General features: G+C 40.4%; 1 protein-coding gene across 1 annotated transcript; it reads right to left on the minus strand.

The window, feature by feature from the left end:
* Window positions 1-817: 817 nt before the first annotated feature.
* On the minus strand, window positions 818-17,266 carry LOC311273972 (gamma-aminobutyric acid receptor subunit rho-1). The gene is made up of 10 exons (XM_084381330.1): window positions 16,550-17,266; window positions 11,309-11,359; window positions 11,101-11,207; window positions 10,186-10,253; window positions 9,667-9,890; window positions 8,747-8,829; window positions 7,947-8,087; window positions 5,651-5,803; window positions 4,694-4,890; window positions 818-2,507 (listed from the first exon to the last, which is right to left on the minus strand). The coding sequence occupies exons 1-10, from the start codon at window positions 16,654-16,656 to the stop codon at window positions 2,205-2,207; spliced, it is 1,434 nt and encodes a 477-aa protein (XP_084237456.1). The 5' UTR covers window positions 16,657-17,266; the 3' UTR covers window positions 818-2,204.
* Window positions 17,267-18,990: the final 1,724 nt, after the last annotated feature.

Here is an 18,990-nt window from a genome sequence, read left to right on the forward strand (position 1 = left end):
TCAAAAGGCCCAATTACAAGACCTGGGCAGGAAGTGGCATTGCTTTGAATTTTCATTCGTCTCTTCACTCATTCAGATCTCTGGGCATGCTTTCACAAGCGCACACAGGTCGATTAAAGACTTGGATTCCCTTGGGAGGTCACAGATGTGCTGGAAAATTCATGTCCCTGACATCTTTTTGATGCTTTATCCCTTTCATGTCTTTCTGCTGCAGTGAAGCCTTTGTTCATGTTTTTGAAAGGTGATCGTGCACAAAGTCTGAATTGTCACCGCGCCCGTTATTTGGATAAAAACCAAAGTCAAAAGAATACAGAAACATTCTTCCACATAATCCACACTTTTGATTTAAGGAAGCAGAGCAATGGTTAAAAATGGGCTTAATGTAATACACATCTCCCTTTACATCACATGTGAGCAGTTAATGGTGTTACAGAATATGCAGTTTATATGATTTGGTATGAAAAAGCATCAGCAATCAGACCTGTGCCAGAGATAGAAGAGAAGCAGCTGGTAGCAATCCAATGTCTAATAACTGTGAAAGCTCATCCTCCAGCTCTGTTTAAATATACTGTATAAGTGAGCGGGAAGGAGGATAGATAATTTGACTTTAGGGGTCGTACCAGAAAAATGTCCCCAAATGCTTCAACTGACATGAAGTGTCTGTTTGTGTTTTGTTGTTGATTTTAATGTCATCTGCAGAAGCAATATTCAGAAAAAAAGCAATAATCAGCCATGCATCTCATTCCACTGCCATTTGTACAAACTAAGTGTATTACATGTTGTTTAGCTCTGTAGCTCTGCTTAAATCATTTTCACATTCTCAGAAAAACAAAACATTTATTCAACATTTTGCCATATATAACATTTTTCCAGAGTTTAACTTAATATCTGTGTGCTTGGTCATTAAATTGTCATAAACCACCAAAAGATATTTTAAATATATCTTCTGCCGAGCAAAGTAGAGTTGTTTCAAGCTGAAAAAGACAATAAAACTAGCAACTAACAGGTCACAGTGAACCTCAAAGCCTCACAACACCAAACAGAAGGGATGAGCTTCAGTTGTATTAAAAAAGAAGAAATAAGGACGTTTAATAAAAAAAAAGTCAATACCATAATCAGTGTCTGGGATTTACTAAACATATATTTTTTTTACATTTGTGATTTTAATAGACTGCATTGTTTAAACTTTATCAAATCACACAAATGCAATGCAGGAAATAGCTTGACAGCAAAAATAATGGCATTGATACAAAGATCACAAGAAAATACTGAATCATAATAACGTGCTGCAAAAGAAAAAGAATAAGAATAATCTGATTATCAGGTTTTTAGAGGAATAGCTCCACACATAGAGAGATGACAACGGCTTTCTCACCAGGAGTCAGATAAGAAGACTGATACCACTCTGACATGACTGACCAGATATGTAGCCACAGCCGGGAGGCGGTTAGCTTAGCTTAGCACAAAGATGGGACACGGGGAAACAGGAATCAATGTACCAGCTGCTCTAAAGCTCCCCAATTAACGTGTTGTATCTAGTTTGTTTTGTCCACACAAAAAGTGAAGCTTTTGTGCTAAGCTAACTGCCTTCTGGCTAGTAGACAGCTTTATATGAAACAGACAGATATCAGAGTGGTGTCAATTTTCTCATCTAACTTTCCACCAGAAAGCAAAGAAGTGGAACTATTCCTTACAAGTTTTTTTTTTTTATTAATCACTGATTGTCAAGTATAGTTCATGAGCAAAAGAGAAGAAATCTGTCCGTACGTTGGCAATGTCAGAAATCCATTTTTTTTTTGAAAATGTGGTCAGAGATTCACTGCATCAAGAACTGAAACGTAGCTGAGTTCAGCTGCACAATTGCACAGGTCCACGTTTGTGCATCTCTTCTCTGTGCAGTGCCTCCTCAGACGACATCGATACCCAAACGTCTTTCCATCAACAGCACAACAGTTACAAAATGAAACCACATAGATCTGATGGAGTGACGAAGCCAGCGACGATGACTGTCCTGTTTGTCATTTTTAAACTCTTCAGTTTTAAGTGGCTGGGTCAAGAAGGCAATGGTCCCCAATCTGTCAATGGTCCCCATGCATCTTATGAGCAGTTTGTCTGTCTGAAAAGCATCAAATGTGATGTTATTTTCCTGCTCTTGAACAAATGAGTCGCGACTCGCACAGAGGATCTACTTCTGCATCCCGGGGTTATGAGTAGATGGACCAGTAGATGATGTTAAAGAGGATGTACGCTCCAGGAAACACTACCCTCGAGTACTTGTCTATGGCGTGGGTGTCTATCCAAATGTTCACGTAGCCTCTGGTTGGCTTCACCTGGCCTGTGAGCTGCGGGTCATTCAGTGCCACCTGGGCCAGCATTCGCTCCTGGCGGCCGCCGTTCTCTGGCATCCCATAATTCCCTGTGGTGTTTATATCCATAGACCCGTAGCCAGTGATCTGGGGGTCGATCATCATGTCGTCAGGGTTGCCGATGCCGCATGTACACGGCAGCTAGAAAGGAGACAAAAAGTCACATTGAACTCTGCTTATTGTAAACGCCACATTCTGTAAAGTCATCCAACAAACTAAAACATCAATACATTCGTTTTTTTTTGTTAATGTTTATTCTTTTTGCACACTGAGGGCATTTAATAGCTTTGGCGTGAAACATTAATAGACGGATGTTTGTGCTGGAAATGTTCCTCGGGGTACGTGGGCAATTTGGCTCCATATGCTGCAGCATTTGGCAGATGAAGAATAGCAGTATAGTACACAAGCTGTAGTCCCAGAAATAATTTTCCAAAGCCCCGAGAGCGTAAAGAGAGCCAATTTAGAAAATATTTATGTGTTTATTGGAAATGGGTATAAATTTTTAATTCATGTTTCTACCAGTTTAGGCATATTTAAATGTGTAAAATACTTTCATGTAAAATCAGGTCAGCGGTGTCCTGTGTTGACTTATAAAAGAGCTATTCATGTGTCTGTCTCCTTTCTTGCTCTTAATGAAAAAGTACTTCTTATTTGCAGCTTTTAGGACATTTTAATCAGCCCATAGAGAGCTGGAAAATTAAATAAACTTCATAGCTTTGGGTTTGATTTTAGATTATCTTTTTTTTTAAAATAATGATGATTTTTATTTGACCTTCAACCTTTTACCACCCACTGTTCCACATGTGTGACACTACTTGTATGTAGCAGTTGAACAGACGGCTTGTGCATTGGAAATCTACATGAACGTGAACATGTAATTTTGTGTCTGAGTTTATGTCTCTAAGTGACAAATGGGGACAACATTTTTTAAAAACTGGTCCCGCTGCAGCCATCAAACAGACTGCGATGTAATCCCTTTGGGTAATTGCGCAGCATCAAAGCATCAAGAATTAAATCCACAGAAAGTTCTTGTTTTTGCCACTGAAAGGCTCAGATTGTTATTCTCAGGGTGTCTGACAAGGATCCCAACAGAGCTAGGCTTTTTTGATAAAGAATAAGATCCTAGAAACAGCTGCTCGCCAAGGCCACCAGACTCCATTTACAGAAACAGTAATTTAACGATGTAAAACACACTTCATTCGAACTCGACAGAAAAAAGAAATAAATAACACCAACACCATCTTGGTTTGTCTTTCCACTGCTCAAACAGTCACTAACTTTGCTAAACTTTTTATTCACTGCATTAGATGTGAAAATATTCTGGCTCCACACACTGTTTTTCCCTGCTGCTTCTCTGACGTCTCCGCCCTCTGTCTCGCTCCTCTCTCCTCTGATATTTTCACATCTGAAGTCGTAAATCAAAGACAAACGAGACTTGTGATTGTTGGAACAGTGGAAAGATGTTCTCTTAAAGAATTTAAATGCAGAGTGCTTTACGATGCTTAAATGACTATTTCTGTAAATAGAGCCTGGTGGATTTCACAAGAGCGATACAGCAGCTGTTTCTGGTGAAAAGAAAATGACATTACTCTTAAACAGAAAGGTCTATCTCTGTAGGGATCCTTTCCATTATGTTGTCAGACACTGACAATAACAATCTGAGCCTGTCAGACAATTCCTGCAGGGATTACGCTGCAGACTTTTTTTTGTGGCTGCTAGCTTCAACAATGTTGCTCCAGATTATACCAATTTCAAAAATTGTTGTTGCTGCTTTTTGCCTGGCACCTGTACCTGCACCTGCTGGATGTATACACTATCTATCTAAAAAGGTCGCCCTGTTAGAAAAGTACTCCAGGTACTATGCACGGCAGATACAGCATGTCGTGGAGTAGTTTTTAAAGGGTTAAACTATTATAAATGTAAAGGTTACGATGTCCTCTGCATGGCTCCAGTATATACAGTTTGTGGTGAGGGGAATCCAGGGAAAAACAGCATCTAACAAGAAACATATTTGTTGCGCAGTCCAACTATTTCAATTAATAATTCATGAAAAACATCAGAGCAACATTTGCCTCTTTAACTTTTCTTGCAAAACAAAAAAAGGAGGAATGAGCCACTCACACATGCATTATTTACTCCCTGTATGAAGAAGAAACACTCAAAAAGAATAATGCTGTTTACTTTTAAAGGGCCAGAATCCAACTAAATGTTGTGTAGCTCTAGTTTTTGCGAAGAAGACGCTCGTTATTGCAGACACTGCTTGTAAATCATTAAAAGATCAACACCTAATAGCTCCAGAGGAAGATCAGATGAAAAAAAACACTTACTCTCTCCCTTAGTTTCCTCTCTTTCCTCTCTTGGACGGTGGAGAGGTAGTTGACCGCCGCGTACTCTATCACCGACAGGAAGACAAAGACAAAACTAACCCAGAGGTAAATGTCCACTGCCTTGATGTAGGAGACCCGCGGCATGGAGGCGTTGACCCCTGTGATGATGGTGGACATGGTCAACACTGTGGTGATGCCTGGAGTAAAAACACACAAACACATTAGTTGCAGCAGAGCTTTTATTTTAGGTATCACTGGGTTGGGACGCTAAAACCAAACGCTATAAAGCACAGAAAGGGAACATGAGACACTTTTTTCACACTATGTTTAACAGATAGAAAAGCACAAAAAACACACCAGGTTTTTCTGTCTGTTTCCAGACATTATGCTAAGATAAGCTAACTGGCTTCTAGCTATAGTGTCACATTTACCGTAAAGACTGGTATCCATTTTTTTTCATTAAACAAATACGAATATTTCCCATAATTTTGCCAGATACCAGTGTGGTTGACGATCAACCAATGGGTGAAAAGTTGACCCAATGACACACTTTGATTGACAGCCCCCTCAATGGCAAAGGAAAATACAAAAATGTATGAGTTTGTGATCAAGTTTGTAGAAATAAATAGGCGGAAAAATGCAAAAGCAAAAGAATGAAGAAATAAATACAGAAATAAATGAGTAAATAAATACATTTAAAAGTGAATAAATTAATAAATTAAATTGAAAAGTAAATACATAATTGAATTAATAAAAAGTTAAATACAGCATATTAATGTATTTATTGAGTAATTTATTCATTACTTTATTTATTTTTTATGTTGGCAGTTTCAGTCCTCCATATCCTACATGACGCTACTTATTTCCCCTGCATACTCCTTCATTTCTCAAACCAAATGATCTTTTAGTAGAGCTCAATTGCTTAGGCTGAGCTCTGAAAATGAGCCTCCATCCTACCGAGTGGTACCCTGGCAGGGACGGCCCTGCGGTCGATCCAAAACGACACCCAGGACAGCATGACCATCAGAGTGGCAGGGAAGTAGGTCTGCAGCAGGAAGAAGAAGATGTGGCGCCGCAGGGTGAAGTGGATGTACAAACGATTGTACCAGCCTATGGAAGAGACATATCACCGTTACACACACATCGTCACATGTTAGCTACTGATGCACCACACACATGCTCATAGCAGGGGTCGCAGCTATTGTGGCAGCAATAGATAGGACACAAAATCCCTTTTATGCTTCAGGTTGCTCTTCCGAGCTAGAAGGTGATGTGTGGTAATAAGAAGGCTGCACAGCTTTCACAGTGGCTCTCCAGCAGCACACACAAGTGGTGGGCAGTAGTTAGATTCATTTCATTTCGCAGTAAGGATTAAATATTAGTACAGCTCTACTTGGTGTGACGTTCAAGGGACATCGATTTCATGTAAGGAATAGTCGATCCTTTAGCTGGAAAAGGCTTATGAAGTAAAATGAGACGCATTGAAGCTGTAATTCTTTGTGATCTAGTTATTACATGCTCGATGCTCACATTTGGTCCATTTGCATAATCAACTCAGTTTCGGCTTTATAACAAACTTCTGCAGCTAGGTTTCCATCAGTCTGTGTCTCTGGGTCCTGGACTTCAAACACAGTTTTACAAAATTAATAATAGATTTTCAAACCCGTTGACCTCTGAGACGTGTCCTCTCACTTCTGCGCTACTCATTATGTGCAGATGACTGTATTTCACACGCTGACTCAGTGAAGATGACAAAGATACAACACTGGTGGGACTGATTTCCTGTAATGATGACACTTATCCTGTAGACTGGTATGACAAAAATAATCTGGAAAATCAACAAAACTAAAGAAGTTGAGGTGCACTTCTACAGACATCAAAAAGAGCTTCTCACGCTAAAGATGTTTTAGATATAAACTTGAACTTAGTGTTAAGATCACATCTGTCGGTGTACCTAACCCTTTCACCCTTGAAACGATGCAATCAGGCGTCTGAGAATAGATTTCGTGAAATATAAATATGGTGTCTTGGGTTTGGGTTAAAATTTTATACATGTGTTTTCAAACATATTTGGGAAATGTCAGGATTATAGTGGATAATGCAAAAGCCCCTGACAGCCATAGGTTCAAGAATTATTTTAAAGTCGAGATCACAAGTTCATTATTTATAATTATGATTTATTCATGATGTAAACATCCTCAGATCAAATCAATAGGTAAAACATTCAAATGGCAGATGGTTTGCTTTGAGACTCTTAAAACCCACCACACAAGGCAGTGTGTGTATGTAATGGTACTCTCTAATGAAGCTCATCAAGTCGTTTTCTCATGATAAATGATGTCATTATCTCTTAAGCCAAAAATTGTTATGCTGTGAATGACATAAAGAACATAAAGACTATTGCCCATGGCCGTTAAGGGCCTATTTAGGATATAGTAGAGAATATTTATGCATATATTTTTCTTTTGACAGTCCTAAGGTGTTGATTTAAGGACTAAACAGCAGGGTAAAAGAGGTTTAGGTCGATTCATAGCAGGTGCTGAGCATATAAAACCTTGCTCAAGCAGGCTCTGAGAAACCCATGTGTAATTTAAGCACCTGTGTTATTTAAATCTCGGATCATCTTAAATTGACGGCACCTGCCTTGCCATTTCCCCCGTCTATAATGCCACTTTAGTCAGGAGTCCCCATGGGCCACAAAAGAACATCAAACGTTGATGATGAGATCACAGTGATGGTCGTGAAAGTAGGGTTGTATAAATAACTACACATGGTTTCCTGCGTCATACTTAAGAACAAAATTAGTCCGTTTTATAAAAAAGGTCATCAACAACTCCACCACCAGTGAGAAAAGAGCTCCCCAAAGACTATTCTTCCTAAGAAAATTAGCTGGGTTCAAACTTTGCAATGTGCAGCAATAAAAAGTGTGCTCACTTTCTCATTAAGTGTGTGGTATAGAAATTCTGCAGCCCACGAGAAAAAAACCCTGACAGACAGAGTCGTGCACACGGCTTCAAAAATAATTGGCTGTGAACTCCAACCCAGTTCTGAATTACACAGTACCATATCTACATTCAGGGGCACGGTTCTACAATTTTAAAAGACTCCTCTCAAGTCAGCCAGCCCTCTGTTCAACCGGGTTAAAGACTCCAACATATATTCAGACCAGAACATCTCCTATAATAAGGCAGTACATGAATACTGAATCTTGAATCCTGAATATATTACAAGTGTGTGTTGTGGATTACAGCACCTGTGCTGCTGTAGAAAGCCAGCTTGGCAGTAGTGTGAAACTTCTGGATGAGGAACTGGGACAGGGATATTCTGTCATCAGTGTTCAGGGATTCATTGCCTTTCTTCCAGTGCAACATCAGGTCATCATCTGTGTACGCATCTGGAGGGGAAAGACGTAGAAGTAAATTAAGTTAAAGTGAACAAAATGTGTGACAAAGAAGATTTAACAAGACAAGACTTCAATCCTACAGCAAGTCCTCTGATTTTGTGAGTCCTTCACTGGTAGAGGAGCTGAGAGGATGATGCTAGAGGAGAAGGTCTTCACATGAATGCAATGTATTCTGTTGGAAGCATCAATGCGCTAAAACATTCATGGCATGTTGTATCTGAGAGTTCATGAGACAACTGGTGAGCAACTTGACATTTGAGCCTGAGGAGTAAAGATCATATAGAATCCAAAATGGAGGTGAAAAAGGAGTACGAATGTGGTCAGTTAATACCGCTCCAACCTGGACAGTAAACGTTGTCTTTGTTTTCTTATATGTTAGCGGCCCTTTCCGTGCAAAGCTACCTGAACCTCACATCATATTAATATAATTCAAAGCCTATAAAACTTAAAGGTACAATCAGCGGGATTTGTCCAAGCTGTTCATAAACGCACGACAAGGGTAGCTGATTGTTGAGTAAAGGAAAAGTCTAATCAAGGCCATGAATATTCATACGAAAGTGGCTCAACAACACCATAATGTCCGATGAAAGGATGAATAAGCATGTTGTCTAACTGAATTATTTGTTCACATTTTTACTAAATCCACTCACAGCTCTCAATCTCCAGCGAACAGGTTTGGGTGTCCAGAGGGAAGCGGCTGAGGTCCATGTTGCACATGGCAGTGACAGTGACCCTGCAGGGGGAAAAACAGTGACATGAACAAAAACACACACTGTAATTATCTCAACGACACATTTTTGTGTATATGCTGATTCATTAGTCAACCAAAGCAAAACAAAGGAAAATATTTTTTTCCTGTTGTTGCTGCTTTCCCCGCAATTTCCAATCCAACAGCTTGATCCCTCACTGTCTTTGTAAATATTAATTTGTTCATAAAGCAGAGGGTGTTTAAATTGTGCAGATCGTCATTGGTACCCATCTACTGAGCAACAGAGATATCTGTGAGGTCAGGTGTCTGCATGGAGCCCAAAGGATATTAAAAGACATTATCCACCGGAAATATCCGTCTTCGTACCACCAGAATACAGAGCAGCTGTTCAACTCGTCCTCTGCACGCCACCATAAGAGTTACATACATTTGCGGAGCATAAAGGGACGAAAACGTGCATTTAGTTGTGCAACTTTGTGTTGGAGAACGAAAAATAAATGGCCGTTGAGATGACAGGCCTGATTAATTAATTGTTGAAAAGTCCCTGCGGTGAACTGACAAAAATCACAAGCTTTTGGCCTCTTTCCTCTTCTGATGAACTTTCACACACTCGTCTGCGACACTGATTACAATCATCAAATGATGTTGAAGTGTTATTCCACAAAATGTATTATCAATCCGACCTGAGTATTTCTACTGACCGCTGTGTCATCTTTTCAAGTGGTGCCGCCTTGTTTCTCAGTGTGTGGCATGTCTCTCTTGTAAAAAGTTTTTTTTTATTGTGATCTTTAACATTATTTTTACTGTTTAACTGTTTTTTGGCTTAGTTAAGTGTACACAGGCTCGTGCCAATGTGTTTACCTGAGACTGTAGAGGACGTTGCCGTCGGGGTAAACCCTCAGCATGACGTTATCAGTTGTGGTGTCGTGGATAAAAGAGCGCTTGGAGTGGACGAAGAACATGTCAGGAACCCAGATCTTCTTCACCAGGCGGCTGTCGAAGGTCATGCTCTGGTTATTGGTGCTCGGGAACGACAGCCGCTCGTCCTTCCAGTAGTGACGCAGGTACAGGGTCATGGTGAAGTCCTACAGGAGGAAGAGAAAGCGTGGTACAGTGGTGGAGGAAGTACTCAGATGTTTATCAGCTACATAAAAGTTGTGTTTGTGCAGTAAAAAATCCCCCTTATTGATATATTATTACCTGCTGTTTGTTTATTGGTTGGTTTGTGAGCAGAATTACACAAAAACTACTGAACATATTTCCATGAAACTTGGATGGAGGATGGATCTCAGCCCACAATAGACCCTGTTAACTTTTGGGACTGATTCAGGAATTTCTTACTTTCATGCAGAGCCTTATAAAAGTCTACTTCATACTTACCATATCCACCTCGGAGATGGTGTCCAGACTTTCAACCTGAACATCTACTCCAACAGGAATTGGAGGACCTGAAAGAAAATGGAGTGAGTAGAAGAGTCATCACGACCATTAGAGAGACGGAAGCTTTTTGCTTTGGAAATCACGTTTCAAAAGAGCAAAAAACAAAACAATGAATCACAAAAATACAGAGCAGCTGCTTGCATCACGACTGTGCCGGCCTGGCTGGGATTCTAGTTTTGACCTTTTTCAGGCTTCCTACTCTGCATCATCATCCACCGATAGTACACAAATACAATTAGGTCACGGTAAGTTGATGCAGCTGTGGATGGAATCCAGCTCTGTTTTCCACATCCAGCTGCCGGAAAAATGGACGCAGCAAAAGGAGGCTGCGAAGGTCACTTGGTGCGTTTTCAGCAGCAGATTGTCGTGTGATTAAAAGTGAAAAACAGCACGTGTTTCTCTCCTTGAACTAAAAGCCCTCGTGGCTGTTTTTGTAGTTGAACACGGCATTGCGTTTGTGGTTATTTGCCTTAAAAGACAAATAGATAGATAAAGACAGCTAAAGGGATTAGGAATGTATATATTTCATTACCATCTTCTTGTAAAACAAAAGCCTTTTTCTCAGCATAATCCTACAGTGCACAAAGATGACATCAAATCCCTCCAATGTACAGTAAAGCAAAAGACGAGTATTAACACTACTGAGCTGCAATTGGAAACTCCAGCACAGCTTGCATGGACGGTGTCATTAAGATCTCCAAGAGCTTAATGCTTATAGGACAAACCAATGATCACTGCGTGAGGATCTTATCCGACTTGACATACATGCATCGTCGAACGCATCCAAGCTGCAATCGTGCACCAGGCATGTCTGAGCAACATAAATAAAACACAGTTCATTTAAACACTCCTGACCTCCGAACGCCGGCCTCATGGTGAAATCGTGGTCGTCTATTCTCAGGAGCTGCTCAGATTTTGTCATCGGAGATTTTGTCATGTCTGGACTTCGTTTGTAAATTGGGCTGTGAAACAAGAAAAGGAAGATGTGAGACTAATAATCCTGATTACTGTGATAATGTTTTAATGAATTCATTAAGATTTATAAAAAAAAAAATCCACTCACCTTCCGGATTTGTGACCTCCACCCCCATCCATTCTGGTCTCTCTTCGTGACCTGATGGTTAACAACAGCAATTAATAAATTAGAGCATCTGTCACACATAGCAGCAGCTCTAAATTTATTTTGACTAAATGTCAATCCGTATCTTAATGACCCGTGCAATTAATAGAAAACCCAGCAATAATCAATCAATTAAGTCATTTTCTGAAACAAAAAAGCCGAACACACGCTGACTGCAGCTACACGATATCTCTGGGATTTTGGCTGTTTCGTTAGAAAAAACAAGCAATTACAATCTCACCATGGGCTCTGTGAAATCAAATTAGGCATTGTTCAGTATTTTCTGAGATTTAATAGACTAAAAGATTAACTGATTGACTGAGAAAATAGGACCCACAATGAAAATATGTCAGCTGCAGCTTTTAATTTGAAGATAATGGTTGTCATTTTCAAGACTAAATCTACACGCGTTTAAAGTAGGAACAGTTATTAAGCACTTTTTGTCTCGACACTTCTCACTAAGAAGATGTGGTACATCCTGTTACATCACACGCATCTGATCCACAAATCGTAGAAAGGGCACAAGAGCATTTTCGCACCACGGCCACCACTTTAAAGAAGCCAACTCTTCCCTGTGTCACTTTTCAAGAGGGTTGCCTGTGGTGTCTAAGCAGCCTTTTCAGGCCACGCACAGACAGACAGAAAAGAGAGGGAGAGAGACACAGAGGGAGGGAGAAAAAAAAAAGCAGAATTCCAAAAACCCTAAAATGGATTATTAGAGTAGAGCATGCTGTGACAGACAGGGCCAAATCCCTGTGACAACCACAGACATGCATTTAGGAAATACCACAGAGGAAGAGAGAGAGAGGCGGGAAGAGATGAAGGGACTGCACACACAGAAAACAACAGAGCAAAATATAACAGTGAGAAGAGGGTCTCTCTGGTTGTCGCTGCAGTGCTCTGATGGGCAATGGGTGCTACTCGTCCCCGTCCATCCAGCAGCTGGTTCCTAATCCTCTTGGCAGAAATGCCTTTCCAATCCCCCTCTCTGCCTGCCTACGCCACACAGCAGACCGCCGCCTGTCTGCGCACACACTGCTCTGTATCGCCCGATGCTGTTTCTGATCTGCAGCCACGGGCCTGCATGCATTGCAGCACAGCAGGAGCTGCATCAGGGTTAATGGGCCAGATTTATGCACATACTGTAAGTCATTCTGTACACATAAAAGTATGCCGCCATAAAAATGGAGAGATAAGCCACTACCGAAAAACAAAAAAAAGGGGGGTTAAAGTTTACAGGCTGTCTGGTTGTAACAGATGGAAAGGATGTAGCTATGTGTTTTAAGACTTAGCCTTTCCAAAAAAAACATGACACAGGCCGACAGACCAGAATAAAATGCATTATTTCCACTTTCCATTGTCCATTTTCTCAGTAGCAGTAGTAGTTTTACTCAATCCACATGACCCTTTTGGCATTTTTTGCACAATTAAAGGGACTCTGTCCAACTTCTGCTTTGTGCCGGAAGCAGGTTGTTAGCAGGTCATTAGTTTTACGTGTTTATGTGGATTTAGCTGCTGCTTTAGGGTTAAAAAAAATTATTAGGAGGGGAGGGATTAAGTAAATGTAGCTTTAGTAAAGGTTAGCTGGGGCTATCACGCCAGCTAACTTGATTTGGCTCCATCGGATCTCGTTTTTGCTGTTTTGTGGCCACTGCACATTCAGCATTTTGTTTTCATGGAAATTTTACATTTCTGTGTTTAATATAAATGGTAAAATAAAATTCAACAAGTGAGATTCTGGTCTCAAATCAGTTTGTGCTAAAAATGTCGCTCACTAGCTTTAAATTTAGATTTAGCCGACTTTAACAGTTTGTATTCTTGAGACCTGCAACTATTTTGATAGCTGAAGAATAGCTTTAGTCATTTCACAGGCATCCATCTGCTTTTCTTTGTCATACGTGATAGTAAACTTTACGTCTATGGCTTTTTGGATTGTTGTTCGGACTAAACAAGACATCTGAAGATGTCACATTGGACTGGGGAATATTTAACAGGCCTTTTTCACCATTTTCCAACATTTTGGTGACAAACTAATTCATCAGTAAATCTAGAAAATAACAGATTGATTCGTCCCTCTTGCTTTAGCTGCCTAGTTGACCATTCGGTTTGGTTCTGAGCTGTGTTTTGTGGTAACTGCACATTTAAAATTCTGCTTCCGCACAGAAATGAAACATTTCCGTGTTATATTAAAAAAACATATGGCAAAATAAAAATAACAAGTCAGATTCTGCTCTCAAGTTTTGTCTAAACACGCACAGTAGCTGCTAGTTACTGCATTTTGGCTTTCACAGCAGTATGCACCCATAATGCTGTGGGGTGCGTTTAATTCAGATGTGTTACTTTTACAGTCTCTATCCTTTAGATGTTTTAGTGGGAGTGTTAAAAAAAATAAAGCAGAAGAAGGTGGGAAATCAATAAAAAAACAAACAGAATTGAGCAGAAAAACCAACTCATCCAGCGACCACTTGAAATTATCCTTCAAACCTCATAAAGGTTCTCTTCCTCCTCCTCAAGGCAGCGAGGGGGAGAAAAAAACATCTAAGTAGTGAAAACTCCCACAACCCACGCCAGCAGCATCCAGCCGCTTTTGCAATTTCACACTCAAGAGAGGAGGAGGGGAGCGATGAGAAACGGGGAGAAGAAGAGTTCGACTTCTGCATAAGTATAGGGAAATGTTCCCTCTGCTCAAAGAGGAAGGATAGATTTACATTTGATTTGTATTCTCAGACCGCGTCTGTCAGCAGAGAGAAGAGTGATGTGAGAGGACTTTAAACTAGTTGGGGGGGGAAAAAAGAAGCAAAACAGTGAAGCACAGATTTGATAACAAGGCGACACTGGTGTTTAGAGATTACAGTGCAGCTTTGAGCCACTTGTGCTTTCTGTCTTTTGAAGATTTTCCACAGATGATTACGATTGTGCTCCTCTTACTTACATACTTCACGATCATCTCAATCACCTTAGGGCTGCGATGATCACGTTAAGTGACTGTAATTTCATAGAGGATTGTTTGGATTTAAAAAAGACAGCTTTAACTTTGCCCCTTCAGTAAGATCGCCCCTGCCTTGTCGTGCACTCCGACAGTAGTTTAGTAGATACGTAACATCAAACACGTTTATCTCACTCAGATGGATGAGGATCTTGATCGTGAGCAGATTGTTTGACATCTCCTCTGATCTATAAATAACAACAGTTATAGCATGGAAAGTGATACTGTATCTAACGGCAGAGGGATTATGATTTGACAGGGTTTGTTTGAATATCTTAAGTGGATGCGAATCATTCACCGCTGATAGCGTTTTGAAGCGTTCAGCGCTGTACGTTGCCTGCTTGGGGAAAATCTTATCATCTTAACCAGAGATTAATGCAAGGACAGTTTGTGACTTGAGGTCCTCGGGCTAACAGTTGAACTGTGCGCTGATATTTTGACAAGAGGATAGCTGTGTTTGGAGATGTAAATGCTGGAAAAGGGAATTGAATCTACACTGGTCATTTATGGCTTTTGACAGAAAATGTGTCTTTTTCATTTCATGGCTCTTTATTGGAGTGTTGTTTCTCTGCACATGCGGCCATCTTAAGGTTTAACATTGCACTAGGATGAATCAAGTAGTTGCTCTACAGACAGCAGATTAATGATACATTATTTTCTTCTAAAGCAAAACATTTTCCGTTTTTTTATTTGTCTTTTGTGATCATAAGTTAAATATCTCTAGTTTTGGGAAAGAAATTTTAATCAGAAGAGAAAGATATTCATTGGCTGAAGTTTTACGTTTTTTTCTTTGTTTTCATGACTGAAAAAACTGAATAAGCTTTGTTTTTATGTGGCGGACCCTGCCACCTTTCTAGCTTCAAACAGTATTCTGGGGACCTTATTTTACTCTGAGAACAGCTTGTATACTCAGTTTGTATTATTACCTCATTCATACTGTAAATATGTTTGAACGTACTCTCCAAAACTACGTAGCGACCCTTTAAGTTTTGGACTGTTTTATCAACCAAACGATAAACTAATTGATCGGGGAAGTAATCAGCAGATTGATCCAGCAGCCCTGGATGCAGACCTGATGTGTTATTTCTCTGCTCACAGACCTGATATTGCTCTCTACAGGTGTTCAGAGTCACTGCAAAGACTAAGTCTTGGAAAAAATAAAATGATCACGCTCTTACATTCAAATTAATTATGACAATTTTGCATTGACAGCAGTGCTTTCATGCTTCAATCACTGAAATAATGAAAAAAATGTGCAATTCTAATCTAAGTCAAAGCTGGTTTTGTGGTGTAAAAGCAAACATTTCTTCCCCTGATCAGAGCATTTGCTGCTTTTCTTTGACTTACATGACAGTTAACTGAATACTCTGGGTTTTGGACTGAACAAGGCACAGTAAGCTGGCACCGTTTTTACGCTGTTTGAACACATTTTATAAACCAAACGATGAATCAAGAGAATAATGAGCAAATTAACCGACTATGTACTTTGCACTTCTGACAAATTTGCAGTGATTGTTCAGCTTCTCAAATACCTACGTGATCCTACATCTGCTTGTCTTTACGCCCCATTCTGTGCTCCAAACTGAATTATATTTCTAACATGAGTCATAAAAACATAACAACGCTTAAGTCTTTAGTCAAACTGAATTTGTTATTTGGAGTACTAAATGTTTTTTTCTATTTAAATCAGCCCTTTCTATTTAAATCACCTCTGTCACATTAATGCCATCAATAATATGTAGAACTGAGGACGCTTTAACGATTCCCCGATCTAGTTCAGTCCCGACTAAAACATTTAATCCAATGGACGCATTAACGAGGCAGCAATTAGCCTAAATAATCACCTGGAAATGACATTGACTACAACTGCTGCCAGCAGGGAAAACATTAACTGGCCTGCAGCAGTTGTGGGGCAAGAGAACACAGCATTCGCCAGTAGTACATAAATAGATGTGGGGATTTAGGTCTCCCTCTCTCGCCGCTCTCCAATCTGCCGTCTGAATAAGTCTGTTTTCAGAGGGGGAGGGAGCAGCACAGGTGACACAGGAAACACTGGACAACATCGTGTAAACCTAAAAAAACATCTATAAGAACATAATCATGAATTAAGATGCCGATTTTGCATCAAAAGCTGAATTTAAGCCTCCGATAAAAACATGCACTCCAGTGCTTGTCTTTTGTGACTCCTTTGACATTACCTGCTCTGTTTGTAGGTCTCCAGCTTGTGACCCCTCGACTGGGCCATCTTCCCAGCTGCGCCCGCGAGCCAAACACAGAAGAGCACAAGAACAGCATCCACCTGCATGGTTCACATTCCCCAGAGGACGGACCTCTCCTGTCAGTCAGAATCTACTCCCCTCCAGGGTTTGGAGCACTCTGCCTTCCTGAGACATTCCTTTCTCCAGCGCCGGAGCCGATAAGAGGGAGGAAAAAACAGCAGCAGCAGCAGCAGCAGCGGCTACACTTGGCTATTCTACGGCCTGAGTGGAAAACATCCTACGGTGCTTAATCTCCACAGTGGGAAAAGCAATTTTGACTAAACCCATAAATCCTTGAGCGTCAGATGGTACAGATTTGATCCCTGCAGCGGCGGATGTGCCTGCCTCTCTGTGCTCTGCTGTGCTCAGATATATCCTGCACTCTGATGTGCTCTACTCCACTTTGCACCGCCCAGAAACACCAATTCTCACAATGATGCAGCGCGCTCATTTGTAAGGTCAACAGTTTAGAGATACAGGCTCGCAGAGGCTGAGAGGTAGCTCTGCGTGTGTGTGTCTGATGCAAAAAAAAGGATTCTCGGCTCCTCCTGATGCTGCAGTCTCGAGTGGCATATCAAAAATGTTTTCACGCTTTCAAATCGGCGTTTCTGCTCGTTGGTGTCTGCAGGATTTCAGCGTTGCTTAATGTAAACTTGGACAGTGAGAGCAGGTTTTTTTTTCTTATCATTGCGGAGTTATTTTCTCGCTGAAGGCTGCGGTGTTTTTCTCTGTTTTTTCTCAGGGGAGTCAGAATTGGGAATATTTTTTGGATGCTCCAGAAAATGAATACACAGGTGGTGTGTTTGCAAATCCATTTGAAACCAGGCCAGCAGAGTTTTTAAACAAGAGATCTACAAATGTGGAGCGTTAAGAGGATGTATAATATGAAATAAAAAGCCCTTAAAGCAACTGACTTTTTAATGTTTCGAGTGTTTTTGACACTGATTTGGTCCTCTGTTTTTACATATGATGCATAAAAATACTACATGCAGTTTGATCATCGCGCACTTACCAATCTGAGGATAAATAAACAGTGTGTTTATTTCTATTGTTTAGTGAAGAATAGAGGCTGCACCATTATTTGTCTGCCAAGGCGTGCTGTCCGTCTGAAAAATCCAATCAAAAAGGTCCCAGCCCTGACGTCACCATCATCCAGGCCATGTGTCAGCCTTTTTTTTTTTTTAGCAGACTGAACAGTTGGATTATAAGATCATGAATTTGGGTTAGCTCCATGGACGTCAATCTGAAAATTGGTGTAAGTAATGTTAGGCATTGTTTGTGTTTCAGATTTGTAGGTCCTTTTTTTAGAGTAGTCCCACAGAGCGGGCGGATGTATCAGCTACCCAGTGCACCAACAAACAACAAACTATTAGGAATGTGCTCTTTCTTATCATAATACTTTATAATTCCTGTTCCCCTGATGTCAGAAATCATGTTTGTTTGGAGCCTGACCGATATAGTTGTTAGCCAATAACACCGCCGTGCCCTATCACAGATATATCAGTATTGCTGTATATACTGTACGATATGCACTTAATGTATATCCTGGTAAGCCTACTGTTTCAGTCTGCTGATGTCATTTTGGACACTAAAGTTTACTGTCAAGCGGAAAAACAGTTTCAACTTTACCTCCTCCACTGTCACAAAGACAGCCTAAGCAACATGACTGCTGTAAACAGCCTGGATACTGTCCAAAGTGAAAAACAACCTTAAGAATCCCAATTTGACCTAAAAACCTCAATCTCAGTGTTATGGAATAGCAGAGGAAAACATCTGGTTGAATACGTAAGTGGGCAGGTTTTGTTACTTACTGATCTAGTAGAAATAATGCTGTTTTTTCATATCCAGGTCGAGAAGGGAAACACATATCAGTGTGGGAACAGATTTTGACACCGAACACCAGCACTGTCCATCTTGTGAATGCCTGTCCACTCTTGTTTTACCTTGGTTTCTATCACTCTACCTCTTTGCCTTCTTTGCCTCCTCCATCAGCTGAGTTCTCTTTGCAGTGTAGACTTTTCACAGTTGGTTCACAGTTACCTGGGGACAGAGACCGGGGAAAGCAATGTCTCTTCCTGTTTTGGTTGCACAATAACAGACACGCATCGTCAACCTTCGTCTTTCAAAATCGAGCATGTTGGCAGACCGAACAGCGCAGTGAAAGTAAGGTTTATAAGGAACCAATCGCAAATATATATATATATATATATATATCCATACATACATACATACATACATATATATATATATATCCTGCCTTCATTACTTATCTTTGTCACGTGGTTGATAACCACATCCACATTTATATATACATATTGGCCAATACACTAATATCGAAATGTTTCACTCCTGAATATCGCTATTGGCATTGGCCGAATATT

The sequence above is a fragment of the Pagrus pagrus genome (genome assembly GCF_965226575.1).
Source record: "Pagrus pagrus genome assembly, chromosome: 18".
Taxonomy (NCBI): Eukaryota; Metazoa; Chordata; class Actinopteri; order Spariformes; family Sparidae; genus Pagrus; species Pagrus pagrus.

What these genes read in the sequence shown, in the direction of transcription:
- LOC311273972 (XM_084381330.1), bottom strand. Translation starts at nt 16,656, where the DNA reads ATGCAGGTGGATGCTGTTCTTGTGCTCTTCTGTGTTTGGCTCGCGGGC. An exon ending in CATGAGGCCGGCGTTCGGAG is followed by an intron (nt 10,254 to 11,100) that starts GTCAGGAGTGTT and finishes ATTTTCTTTCAG; the next exon opens with GTCCTCCAATTCCTGTTGGA. An exon ending in GGCTTTCTACAGCAGCACAG is followed by an intron (nt 5,804 to 7,946) that starts GTGCTGTAATCC and finishes TCTCTTCCATAG; the next exon opens with GCTGGTACAATCGTTTGTAC.